The following is a 13678-nucleotide window of genomic DNA, read 5'->3' as shown; positions in this document are numbered from 1 at the left end:
ACTTTCAATTTTCATTCTCTAAAATTCTCTAGAAATAAGAGATCAATTTTTTTTTTCTCATGAACTCTTATGGATGAGCATAAATTTCTCAATTGTATCCTCTAATTTTTCATAAATTTACTTTAGAAAATGAAGAATGCATGTTAAATAAATTATGCTATTTCTTGAAACCGTCTCCAAATAAAATTGTAAATTAAAATTACGGATATCTTTATTTAACTAACAAAAACTACCAAATATTTTTTTTTTCTTTAATAAGGACGAAATGACATTTTATCGGATTAATTATACAAATAGGTACATTACTATTTTTGAGAAAATTATGCATAAATATCTGAGTTAACGTCACCGAGTATAAATAAGCGTTTTACTATTTTGGGTCTATAAGGGATACAGACCCAGAGTTCAATCGATGTCCCTTGGAAAGTCCTTAGAGATATGCAGTCTTCAGATTCCCAGTTTTAGTATAAAACAATAGTTCATACAAAAAATTGATTTTTTTTCCCAATCCCATGTCTTCAATTCCAGATGTTTTGTCAAAAGCTGTGAAACCTGTGATTTTATTTTATTACAAGCTCTTCTTTAACAAACAATCTTACAGGAAAGAGCTTCTATACCAAAACTTGGAATAAACTAAACTGCAAATTTTCTAATAATGTCTACGAAGCAGAATGTGTCCTTTGTTCGTTTAATAAAAGGGTATATATTTCAATTAATGGGGCAAGCAGCTTCTGTATAAGAACATTAATTTACTTGATCATTTTTTATTGAGGAGTTCGAGAAAATATTTACCATCATACTAATATCCTATCACTGAGTACACCTTTCCATAATCATCGAGAAGAATGCTGGATTAGGAAACTACACACGACCTTTCCTTGAAATGCTGAGATAACGAACAGTATCTCAATTACAGACCTCCAAAAAATGAAAGGTGGAATCAGGTGCCATGGAGGAGTGAGCATCTCCTGCCGACCGGTCACACTCGCCGTGTACATGTGCTTCTTGACATGATCGGGAATGCGGAAAAATCTGTAGACAAGTCAGTGTGTTAATAATGGCCTAGCAATAAGTAAACATTAATCAGTATTTGACTTAATGCTATGTTTGTATTTGATGACAAGGTCATTGCATAGACCAAAAATTTTTACAAAATTGATGACTTCAAACGAGACTGTCAATATCCTTGCTTCATCAACTTGTTTGTCAATAGCTTGCCTTGTTTTAGAAATTGTTCATACGTAAAGCATGCTCTTGCGTATCGAATCAACTGAGAGGCATAAACCCAATATGCAGATGAAAAGGTTATATTGCTACATAAATAAGGAAGTTGACAATTGGAAAAAGTTATATTAGCAATGACAATGTCGATAGTGTTGGACATCTTTCAAGCCCACAGTGTAGCAATATAAATTTAATGGGACTTTTCAACAATACACAGATACGATACCGTAATTAGGAACATCGGTCTTCCCATGAACCTGTTATACACGATGTGTATTTTGATTAACTACTACACATGTATATCATGTAAATAAAGAGGTCTTCATTACATTTGCACAAAACGTTACTCTGTCCCTTTCAAAGTTTCAAATACTCTACTTGAAAAAAGTAAAAGAAAGTCCATTCTTTTTTCATATATGGAACAGTTTGCCTTTAAATGTAAGATGTGCACCAACTCTATCAGTCTTTAAGCGAAATGTAGAAAAACTTATCCTCAACAATAGTATTTCATTAATCTAATTTCATATCTTTTGTATATATGTAGATATTTGTGTTGCCATGTCTTACAGTTGCGTAGCTGCAGAACTGTAGCTCCCTGCTTGAGAAAATTCGGACAGACAAAGCACATTAGATGTATCAATTACTATTTGTTATTCTTTGCTATTTGATGTGATGTTTGTTGCAATTAGAAGGCCCTGAGGAAGAATAGTAATCAGACTACCATCTCTAAATAAATTATTATTATTATTATTATAAATTATAGACCTTTAAACCGCCACGTTTGACAGAAAATACTGTTCTAACTACCCGTTTCTTTAACGTTAACATACCAACAAAGGAATTGGCGCAGTTATTATAAGTAACATTCTTAATCAAAAAAAAAAAAGGGGGGGGGACCAGTCTCGTATTCCATTATATTTTAAGTTGAAGTCCACGCCTTTTATTTTTTACACATATACTAAGACTATTGCTTCCAAACTTTTTAATTGGGAAAAAAGTCTTTAGTGCCTAGATATCAAACAAATGAAACGTTATCCTCCAATCTGTTCACGTTCTTCTTTACCCTACGACCGTCACGTACCTCATTCGGTAGAGCGCTCGCTCCGTGATCGGAAGGTCGTGGTTTCGAGCCCCGGCCGCGACTGACCTAAGTCGATAAAAAATAGGTAGCAACTGTTCCTTCGCCATGTTCTCGGCACTTTGAAGTGAAAGTTCCTGGTCCTTCGAGGCCCTGTGTCACGGTAGTTGTTGGCACGATAAAGATCCCTCACTACTCAATGGCCCTGAGTGCCGAGTAAAGGTCTAAATTTGAAGCCCATCAGCGGTATATGGTGACGTCTCTATATGAGTGAAAAATTTTCGAATGAAACGTAAAACAACATACCATCAATCATTCTTCACCCTACAACAATAGTCATGTTGGACACGTCATTACTTGCGACGTAAATATAATCAATAATGAGAACTTTAAATCACTTTTTAAAAAAAAAAAAGGAACTCAATCTTTCAACTGATTTCATAATTTTATAAATATTACAGGTATAAACTCTGTGAAAGATAATGCTGGCCAAAAGGCAAAAAACCAAAAAGATCTTTACACTTTGCCCTAATGGATTAAAAGTATGAAATGGATGTTGAAATCTCGCATTCAACAATTGAAGAGCAATAAGAAATTATCTATGCTGCTGTCTTCAGTCTTTAATCAGAATACTGTTCGTTATCTTCACCTTTTGCATTTATAAATTACACATGTAGGTACTGCTAACAGCTGACAAAGAAGGTAACACCATTATATACCCATAGTCCTCTTTCTAGGTAGGAAATTCTTCAAAATCGTATGTCAGTTTGAAATATTTATAAAATTCTTAACAAATAAAATGAATTTGAATTACCATACCTAAACTTGTTAATGTTCTACAAAGACTCTTTCCTTATTGCTCAAAAATTATTGACAGAGGTGTAGGAGAACCTACAAGAGAACTGTACAATATATTCGAGAAGTGGTGTAAATCAAATGTGTATACTAAAAACTCCAAGAATTTTCGGACAATTTGAAATCACAATCTTTTTCCAAGTCACTATCATCAAAATGTACGATTTTTCAACAGTTTTTACAAACCATTGCCCACAATGAACTAAATTCCAGGCTTTTTGACGTCATAGACAGCTGCTTTTTCAATAAAAAATGAAACTTGTAAAATTTTCATTTGATCATATGCAAAATTATTTTAAACACTTAAAATAATTTTGACTGTACACAAATACTCTGAAGAGTGAAGCTGATATTGAAAATATGCTTGAGTTTCTGATGGAAAATATGTATGTAGTTTTGGAGGATCAATTCTTCCAAAACTCTATTGAAATTAAACTTTTTTTTATTGTCAACTTCCCTTACTTATGTAGCAATGTTGTCATCTGTATATGTAGTTTATGTCTTCCGGTTAATTCCTAACGCAAGACCATGTTCTACGTACGAGCTATTTTTAAAACTAGGCAAGCTATTAATGATCGAAACTAAGATATCAACAGTTTTGTTAAGTCATTATTTTGAAAGATTTATGGTCGATACAATTAACTTGTTAGCAAATATAATCACTTTTTCAATCACCTACTATTATTAAGTCGAATATCTACGGATTTTTCCGTTTTTCCCGACAAGAAAAGCAAATTGAAGCAAATTTTCATCGTCTTAATAAGCACTTTAAACTGACATGGATTAGACTCTTTATTCTTGATGTAGTTAGGTTATATAATGGCTAAAGGATCTCAAAGATAAACAAAACAAACAATCACTTCAACGGCAAAATTTACTGCTTAGCAATATTAAAAAGTTGATCATGTCTCGACGAATTAAAACGACTGGCCATAGAGTCAGTCTTATCACTGTTCCGGAAGGCATAATTTTCTCTAGGTTTTTTTCCAATGTCGTAAAGAAAGATATTCAAAGACTTCTTCATTTAAGTTAGAAAATTATCAAAAGCAAAGATTAACGGTTCCTCCTCATACAATGAAAATTAATTATGAATAAATCCGTGTATAAATTATTTATTAATTTAAGAAAATGAAAAGAAATATATTTGATCTCATCTCTAGAATTTCTGGGGGCTGTGTTTTATGTCCTTATTGCAGATTTGAATTCTTTATAGATTTTTTAGATCGATCACCTTTTTAATGGACAAAACGAATAGCTACCAAGCCCAAATGTGCAGTGAAACAATACAAATTGGGAACAAAGCAAACATGGAGCTCAAAAAACTTCAGAGTTTGGATCAGATCTGAGTCCCTTTAGCTCTCCTGTTTCTCATCACAGGATTAAAAAAAATCTTCATCTTCATTCACATGAAAACGTTTTACCCAATATTGTTACCCCACCTAATCCCAAATGATAAACCTAAGTCGAATCAATACGTCTTTGGAATAATTTAAGACATTCTATATGACATGGTTTTTGCTATTCGCATAAGAAATAAATATACAACATGGTAACCCTTCGCCCATTTTAACCTTACTCTAACTCCCGCGACTATTATTTTGAGGAAAAAATGTATCCACATAATTTTGAATATTTCCAAATGAATGTGATGTATTTTTTTTTTCAGTTATTTTTTTCAAAAGAATGTTTGAAAACTAATATTCTAATTAATTTCCTTTTAAGGAGGCTGGGGGGTCAACAAATTAACCGTCAGATATAACTTTATTTTACAGATATGATATCTTAAGCCGTCAACTATCATTTGGCAAAGGAAAATTTCGTACATTTTAGTTTTTAAAATTTAATCATTTTTGTATATCTTTATATGGAGCTATCCTTCTAAAGGAGATCAATATAGTCTAAAAATGGCCACAACCACCCAGCCCTCTTAAAACATTCGCCCGTATAGTGGCCCCAGATTAACCCCCGGGCCATATGATTAGAACAATCATTAATCTGAAGTTCCTGTGAAAGCTTGCATTGATAATGACCACCAACACTCTGCAACGTCACATCTTTATCTTATTCTTTCTCTGTTCTAGAAATATTGCCACGAGGACCTTTTGTCATGGACGCAAAAATATAACGCTCCTTATTCTGAAAATGGTTAAAGTTTCTTAAAATTTTTTAACATCACATGAGTCGAACACGTAACGCAGTGCAATCGCGTCCTTAAACATTTCCCCTTTATTTTTCGATATCTCTTTATTGACCCTCCTTATCGGGGATGTAAGGGGTGGGGATTGAACTTAACAAACTTCAATGTATACTACCTGTTCACCTGATTGAATACTGTTCGTTATCTTCATATTTCACCTGAAAAAATGAGTATTGTAATTCAAACAGAAATTCAAAAGTGAAAGTTTATCTGAATACACAAAATTTAAGTTTTTTTTTTTTTTTTTTTTTTTTTTTTTTTTTTTTTTTTTTGTTTTGTTTTGTTTTGTTTTGTTTTGTTTTGTTTTTTTGTTTTGTTTTTTGTTTTGTTTTTTTTTTATTGTATTTCGTCAAGTAAGATTATTAATTTATATTGAAATGAAATCTTCTTATCTTAACTTTGATTAGTTGGTCCATTTTGAATTCCGTTTTTACTTGAAAATAAATTAGTATACATAAAAATGTGCATTGTAATGCCATATTAAACACCAGCATTACACTAGATTTGAAAAAGCAACGCACTACATTACCAATACATGTAATGCTTCTTTAAGCATTTAATGCAATACAATTACATTCATGTTGCCGCTCGGCGCGATTTTTTCAGCGTCTGCTCTAGTGCCACGGAGTAATGAGTTAATCTTGCGTTGCCGATTCAAATCCCACTGACAGGAGACCGGTCCTTCGGATGAGTCTGTATAAACCGAAGTCCCATGTCGCAGTAGGTGCTGGCATGAAAAAGATCCCTTGATGCTCAATGGCCCTGAGTACCGAGTGAAGGTCTAAATTTCCAGTTAAGCACTGGCAGTGCAAGTAGTGCCGTCTCGATATAAGTAAAAAGTTCTCGAAAAGAACGTTAAACAAATTAACAAACAAAAACATATTTAGCATAGGCTGATGGAATGACAATTCTAACGCAGGTTAAAAATACCACAGGTTTGTTCCCATACTTGCCTGTTTTTAATGAAAAAGGGTAAAGATAACGAACAGTTATCGATCTCATCAAAACTTAAAAAATACAGATCTGTGAACAGAGCATAAACATGGACTACTGGAAATTCCAGAGGTGAGATCAGGTGCCTTGGAGGAGTAAGAATCCTCTGTTGCCCAGTCACGCCCGCCTTGTGCCCTATGTAATGATCAAGTAGATGAAACATTCCCTAATTAAACAAATGTATAACAATTGGTACATGTATGAAACAGGTCAGCCAAAACACTATCCCAAAATAGGCAATATTTGCTATTAAATAAATTTACTATTATAACAAGTATAGAATTTATTTACGAAACGCTGACTTTAAATGAGGTTTTAGGAATCAATTTAACATCAACTTATGTGTGAGTACCTGCCTCGGTTTAAAAATTGATCATACTCATAGCATGTTCTTGAGTAGCAAATGAGTTGGGAGACATAAAGACCATATGCATGTGATAGAGGTATATTAAATTTTTTTGAAATTTTAAAAACAGATCAGACTTTTATAATAGTCTAATTGAGAAGGAGCGAACATTTACTGTGGCTTTTAACTCGACATTCAGATATGTCGACGACATTTTATCTATTAGTAATGGTTATTTTCATTCATTTGAAGACTCGATATATTACAAAGAACTTAAAATAAAAGAAACCAGAGCCTCTCACGTGATTCATATGTGTATATAGCTAGACGATAAGAGCTACTAACAACTATATGATTGTGACAAACAGAGCTGACGTCAGCTTTTTCATCGTCAACAGACCTTGTTAATAAATTCAATAATTACCATCCGGTCGTATTTTGGCTGACATAATGGCACTGAATTGAAGAACTTTTAATATTAATAAATCTCAAAAAAAGTTCTAAAGTAAAAGTTTTTAGGTAAATAGCAGTATAAAATTATTTACTGTTGTTAACTATAGTTAAGTATAGCTCAATCCTCCATTTCACCTGATCCTACCACTGATATTTTTGGAGGTCCATGTTTGCCATTCTCCCAAAGTTATATTGTTTAAATGGGCTTTGAGCTTGAATAATGTTCGTTATCTCCATATTTCACTATAATAATTTTTTTAGGTTATGAGTATTGTAGTAATGCATAAAAACATATCATCCTGTGAAAGACGAATATGTAGCCTGGTTCCCTGGCTCATCCTTGCCAAGTGTCGCGGAGTATACGAAGCATAACAGGGACAGGGAACCAGGCTAGAATAGATGAAAAGTTCATGAGTTAGCCTTAATGATGTTAACCTGATTGTGTATAAGGACGTGATTCATTTAAATCAAATATTTTTATTCAGCACAATTTACAGCACAATAATTTTATGACTACATTGAATTAAATGGAAAGAATGTTAGATTCATTATATTTTGGACAACCAATCGTATTCCCAATTACGCAAGATATGTCTTGCATGGTTACGTGCTGCACTCCTAAAGGCGCTTCTCTTATGGCGATGATTTGGAATAATCTGTATGCTGTACGCAGCGACTGCAAATCTCGACCAAGTATTACACGTGTTACCGGACCAGGTCTCAATTTTTCTCTGAAGGGCAGCTTTTATAGTTTCTTTTTTGAGATTTTCTGTTATATGAAACTGTACCTCTTGAATATTGGTGTTGTGAACCAAAAGAACCTGAAAAATATATTTAAATAAATGACCCAAGTTTCGGAAAAAGGCATAGATCATTTTTATAAGCGTACCAAAATTGATTTCAAACCTGAGCACGAAAAAAATATTTATAACCTTTAGGACATGTCGAAGATTGGACAAATCTTTCGAAGAATCTAGAAATACCCGAACAACCCCGCTGGCCCTTATTGCCATTTCCCGTGAGATGATTTCCAACAGGGGCGATGGATTATCTTCAGGAGTAAAAAGTCTTTCCTCTACACTTCGTGAAGGGTCGGGTCGAAATGTAGCAGTTAAAAGCGGCACTTTTAGACGTTGAAAAGGATAAAACATATGTATTTTAATACAAATCACATTATCATATGTGTTCATATCAGAATATAAAATCACTAAAATAAACAAAAGTCTTACTCAAAAGGGAATAAATCTGTATGTTTTCAACGCATACAAATCCAAAATGACAGGCTAATGAATGAACTGTTGATTCGTGGTTTCCAGTATTAAAAAATGTTGCTCTGTTGTGAAGACTTTGAAATGGTCTGGAGGCTCTTTTGATATATTTATTAACCATGACAGAACATCTTTGGACTTTCTTGTCCCAAGTAGAACCTTTACATTTGAAAGAAACATATATAATGCATGCTTTGATTGTAATTACTTAATAATATTTTTTATTAAACATACATGTAGCCGTCCAGTAAATTTCCGAAATATTTTTTTTTCGTAATTTTCGAGTAATATCAGCTGCAAATACTTGTACCAGAATCCAAACATCCTCCACAAGTGTCGACAATGCATGCATTTATTTCTGAAATTATTTCTGATCTAGGCAAGTTTTGAGACCCTGCTGCAGATGACAACCGTTCTTGGAGTAGATCAGCCTGTTCTTTCCTGTATCGGAAAGTTTTCGAACAGAATTCTCTTTCTGCAGTATTTTTGCATTGTCTGTAATGATCAACAATTTGTTTTACAAGCAGATAATGTAATTCCAAAGTCATTTTACAAAAATAAATGTTCATTATTTTGTGTGAATTTTAGGAAAACAACAAATTTAAATCAACTTACTCTTTTTGACCAAGCTGGAAAACTAGGTAGGAAAGCTCTTGGCCAACTCGATTTTGACATGATCTACTTTTGTTCATAGGAACTATGATAGGACCTCCTAAAGAATTTTTTATTTACTCTGATAATTTAATATAAAGACAAAAAATCTACAATAAAAAAATAAATGCATAAGGCATGAATACTGACCTTTTAATGCAGTGTTTACACGTGGCAGCAAATTCAAATAAATTGATTTTCCACCATTATTCCACAAATCTATGTAGAGTTCTTCGTTCCCAAATTTCATTGGATGAAAGTCTAAATAAAGCCTGTCTTTATGGCACCCTATACCTATTGCTCTTTGCTGGGGTCTTGAAATAGGGGGACACATTCTCATTATAGCAATCCCAATTTTTATAAGATCTATCTCAGTTCCCTTTTTGGATGCGATTTCTACACTTTGCCCAACATGGAAACGAAACCGTTCTTTAATGGGCCTCATATCAATATTTTCTAAATTCACTGATCGTGTTCTATACCCTGATAGCACTTCTATTTTTTCACCGAATTCATCTGAAGCTAGTTCTAAGCATTCTATAAGAGAAGGATCAATTCGTATAAACCTGTAACCGGGGCACTTAAAATCAGATATTGTATATCGCGATGAGAGTTGTGTATTTTCATTCTGACCATCAATTAAAAGGGGTATTCTTGTTTCATTAACGAAAAGAGAGGGCAGAAGATATTCCCGTTCAAAATCTGTATTCCGATTGCTGACACCAGTCAAGGTTAAACCGCTCGGATACATTATAATATGAGAAATAAATTGTTCTTGAGGTTTCACAAAAAGCTCCAAAAAAGTATCATTCATATGGGAAACGAAATCAAAACCAGCGCATATTGCTAAACCAGCTAATTTGGAATATGTTATAAAAGATGGTTCTTCCAATGTTATCATTAAAGCCCTGCAAGGAAAGTACACTTTATTAATGCAATTTAATTCTTAATTGAATCAATTTTCTTCTTGAAAATTATGCAAGCTGAAGATTTTAAATATGTGATTTCTTACCTCCCCTCTCTGAATAAGGAGGATTTTACCATGGAATCTCTGTTTTTCTCATTTTCCTCTTCAAAAGCTTTAAGAACTCTGATGTCTGTAAAATATAAAGTTAATTTGAAATTAATCTCTTTCTTGTGCCAACAAATCATGATGATTTTTTTCCCTTTAAGAGCATATATTTATTGTATACTTGACGAATGATGCCGAACCAATACTGCAAGCCTTCGAAGCCGTAAAGCAGTTCTTGGTGTCATAAGTCTGTTAGAGCATATGTTCCACGAGTCCTTTGTTGATATTGAACTGCAGTTTGAACAAGGTCTAAGTGGGCTTCCACACCACATTGAGGTTGGATCCTCAGGGTCAAATTTAATATCGTCAAATGTGTACTGATAAAGTCTGCATAATGAAATATTTCTATGATACAAAGTGCGATATTTGTATATGTACTAAAGCAAACATCTGAAGAGAGTCATTCAAATAACTGATTATTACACATTCTAAACATAATTTACAATACATACCTATCATAATTTGTATTATAAAATCTGGAAACCCTGGAAAATGGATCGCCACAAACTCTTCTTTCCGATGTCTGTGAGGGGTAAGTTTGCCCAATGCCAAGAGTCGATGGACGATTTGTTGCGCAAGACTGTGGGTTTATTTGTAATGCTGAAAACATTAAACTCCCTATATTTAATATTGTTATTAACTTTCTCGACTCCAGTTATTATATTTTTCCAAATAAAAGATCAAACCTTTTACACCAATGCTTTCATCGAATGATTCTTTTTCCTCTTCCTGATTTAAGTTTCGAGGACTATCGTCATGAGTAACGGCCACTTCTACTTTCCCCGTACTATTTAAAAAGTTGACGTATTCAAAGCCGGAACAAACAGCTTGTTGGGACACCTTTTGGAGAATGTTTACATCGGACTCTTTAACAACATCAGGTTTGATTGGTTGTGAAATAGAAAGCACAGCGGCTCTTCCTTCGTAGAATAGGGAACTTTCACCATATTTACCCAATGGATACCTTGAGCTTACCTCCTGAAAACTTTCTTCTACGATCAACTTTCCTGGCATTAAAAATCATCTAATTAGATACCAAAAAACGAAAAATATAAAACAGTTGAAACTTTTTCTGAAAATAAAATATTGTTGTATATATATATATATATATATATATATATATATATATATATATATATATATATATATATATATATATATATATACAACAATATTTTATTTTCAGAAAAAGTTTCAACTTGTCAACTATTTTAGCATTATCAAACATGGAAGATAAAAAGAAAAGGTGGGTTTTTTTTTTTTTTTTTTTTTTTTTTTTTTTTTTTTTTTTTTTTTTAATATAATAATAATCAAGCAGTAATCAGGTTTCTACATAGTATCTTCTGAAATTGATGACATACGTGTGGGAAACTCAACACGGATAAATTCCACGAGGGTCGCCAGCGATGTGGCTAATTTAGAAGAAACGTATCTTTTGGAGCAGTAAGCATTTTCATGTTCACCATTACAGTTAATGCATTTTGTCTTTGTTTCTCCACACCAGTCGTCCAATGTAAAGTTGTCTGGAGCAAAATAAATACTATCTCCAACCAGGAGATTTAGCCTAAAACAATTTTCACGTAAAATCATTATTGCTTGAAATTTTATATCATTATTGAAACATTTGTCTTGTTTGCGCTTGTACATATTATTCATAACCAAACTTTCACTATACATGTGTATTTTCCCATTCCAGAAAAGATCTCTCAAAATTGTGCTCTTGCCCAACATAATGAATATCACTTTACCCTTCAAACCAGTGCAAAAAAAAAGGATTTATTCTTTTTTTCATCAAGTATAATAGAATAATTATGTACGTCTTAATTCAAAATTTTCGACACAACAATTTATATTACTTTTTGAAGGACGAATACTGAGCTGTGATCTTGTGAACCATTTTTCCGCATACATCCTCAGCTGACTTTGGCGGACCAAGATTAAAAGGAGAAGCACAATTAGCTGTACATCGTTCTCCGGTTATCTTTTGTAAGATACCAATTTGTCGATGAAACTTGCTTGCTATCAAGACATCCCTAAAATAACCATTAAATATCACGAAAAAACATGTATTTTCTAAAATTCCCATTCAACGAAACATTTTGAATTAAAAATTTGTAATATAAAATATTTGCACTATATACCATATATTAAGTCCGAATGCATGAACGTTAAACATCGCTTTTGCTATTTGAAATTCACCATCGACATTAACTGTACTTCTGTAGCAATGGGAAAATGTCGAAGAATTTGAATCTATTTTCACGGTTGGTTTTATTCTGAAATGAAAGATGGATAAAAGTGTCTATATGGAAGTAAAAATCAAATCGTATCTTCTCATCCCATTTAATTTTAAATTTCCAGTTCTTCTTATGAATATAAGTGTATCTTATTGAAAACAATTACGTTATTATTGCAGGAGGCGATAAAATCGCAGATACGTCTTTCCCTGACCATAAAACTGAGGCATTAAAAACAACCTACAAAATTAATGTTAACACAATTATGATAAAGGGGGATGCAATAAGAAGATGGACGAACAAGTCGAGCGAAGTGCCTAAAGTGCGACAAACATGAAGGTGAAAAATAAAATCTTAATTATAACAAAATTTTCTTTGATATTTCATCTAACATTAAAGTATACTTTATGAAAAATCTCCAAAATTTGCAAAAATCTCACAAGATTGAAATAATTTGCCTATGAAATAACATACACACACTTAAGAGGGCAAAAAGGATCATTTTCTCATGCTATAACACGATTTTTCGATATGAATGGGTCTTCGCTCCATTTTTTTTGAAAGTTTATCCTCAAAGTTTGCGTAAAAATATAGATATTTTGGTTAACAAAAACATGGAGCAAAGACCCACCATACCTCAAAAATACACTTTTATGACACAACATTCGCATTTTCCGAGAAATACTTGAAGTCCATTTAGTCAAGAGTCATATCACAAACAATTTAAATGCCACTATTTATCATGAGCTGTGTAGCGTAGTGGTTAGAGCGTTTGTCTAAAAGGAGAATGATACGCAGGATATTTATTGCTAGGGTTCAAACCCAGGAATACCACATTATTTTTAAATAATAGAATAAGTTTTTGCCGAGAAAATTTTCCTCAGAAAAAGTTTTTGTTTATCATAATTTCATAAATTTCAATAAAGGTAACTTTGCTCTAAATACTGAATTCACAAATTGAATGTAATTGAAAGTCAACAGTAAAATTCAATTGATACACGTACTGTTTGAAATATTGAAGCTGTGATATTTGCCTTCCCATTGGTCTCGACATTTAGAGTACCGGAGTCTACATTCCAGCTATACGCGGTAGCATCACCATGAGATGGCTTTCCTTCCGCTAGACTATGAGCTGTATCATAGATTCAAGTACAATATTATCAAAATGTACACTACGCCTTCAATTATAACAATGATAATTAATAGCATTACGTAATTTGATGCATTTAATAAGGTCTGATTTTTTCAAGTTTGTGAAATTTTGTAAAATTCTATATTTTTTTTTAGTTTTAGTTTTTCAAAAG

General features: G+C 32.8%; 1 protein-coding gene and 1 long non-coding RNA gene across 2 annotated transcripts; both read right to left on the bottom strand.

Moving 5' to 3' along the window:
- Positions 1 to 7637: 7637 nt before the first annotated feature.
- Positions 7638 to 12085, bottom strand: LOC133186527 (uncharacterized). Its single transcript, XM_061321760.1, has 12 exons — positions 11994 to 12085; positions 11499 to 11701; positions 10824 to 11144; positions 10590 to 10737; positions 10259 to 10464; positions 10078 to 10162; positions 9216 to 9973; positions 9030 to 9126; positions 8725 to 8909; positions 8376 to 8573; positions 8079 to 8269; positions 7638 to 7967 (listed from the first exon to the last, which is right to left on the bottom strand). Exons 1-12 carry the CDS (start codon positions 12032 to 12034, stop codon positions 7695 to 7697), a joined length of 2706 nt encoding a protein of 901 aa, XP_061177744.1. The 5' UTR covers positions 12035 to 12085; the 3' UTR covers positions 7638 to 7694.
- Positions 12086 to 12116: 31 nt separating this feature from the next.
- On the bottom strand, positions 12117 to 12614 carry LOC133187268 (uncharacterized). Its single transcript, XR_009721161.1, has 3 exons — positions 12541 to 12614; positions 12279 to 12413; positions 12117 to 12170 (listed from the first exon to the last, which is right to left on the bottom strand). It is a non-coding gene; the product is annotated as an uncharacterized LOC133187268 (long non-coding RNA).
- Between the last annotated feature and the right edge of the window lie 1064 nt (positions 12615 to 13678).

Source organism: Saccostrea echinata, unplaced genomic scaffold, assembly GCF_033153115.1.
Source record: "Saccostrea echinata isolate AGI-Se365-2 ecotype Australia unplaced genomic scaffold, CSIRO_AGI_Sech_v1 ptg000014l, whole genome shotgun sequence".
NCBI lineage: Eukaryota > Metazoa > Mollusca > Bivalvia > Ostreida > Ostreidae > Saccostrea > Saccostrea echinata.
Note: the sequence above shows the minus strand (reverse complement) of the source record. Positions and strands in the feature narration are given on the sequence as shown.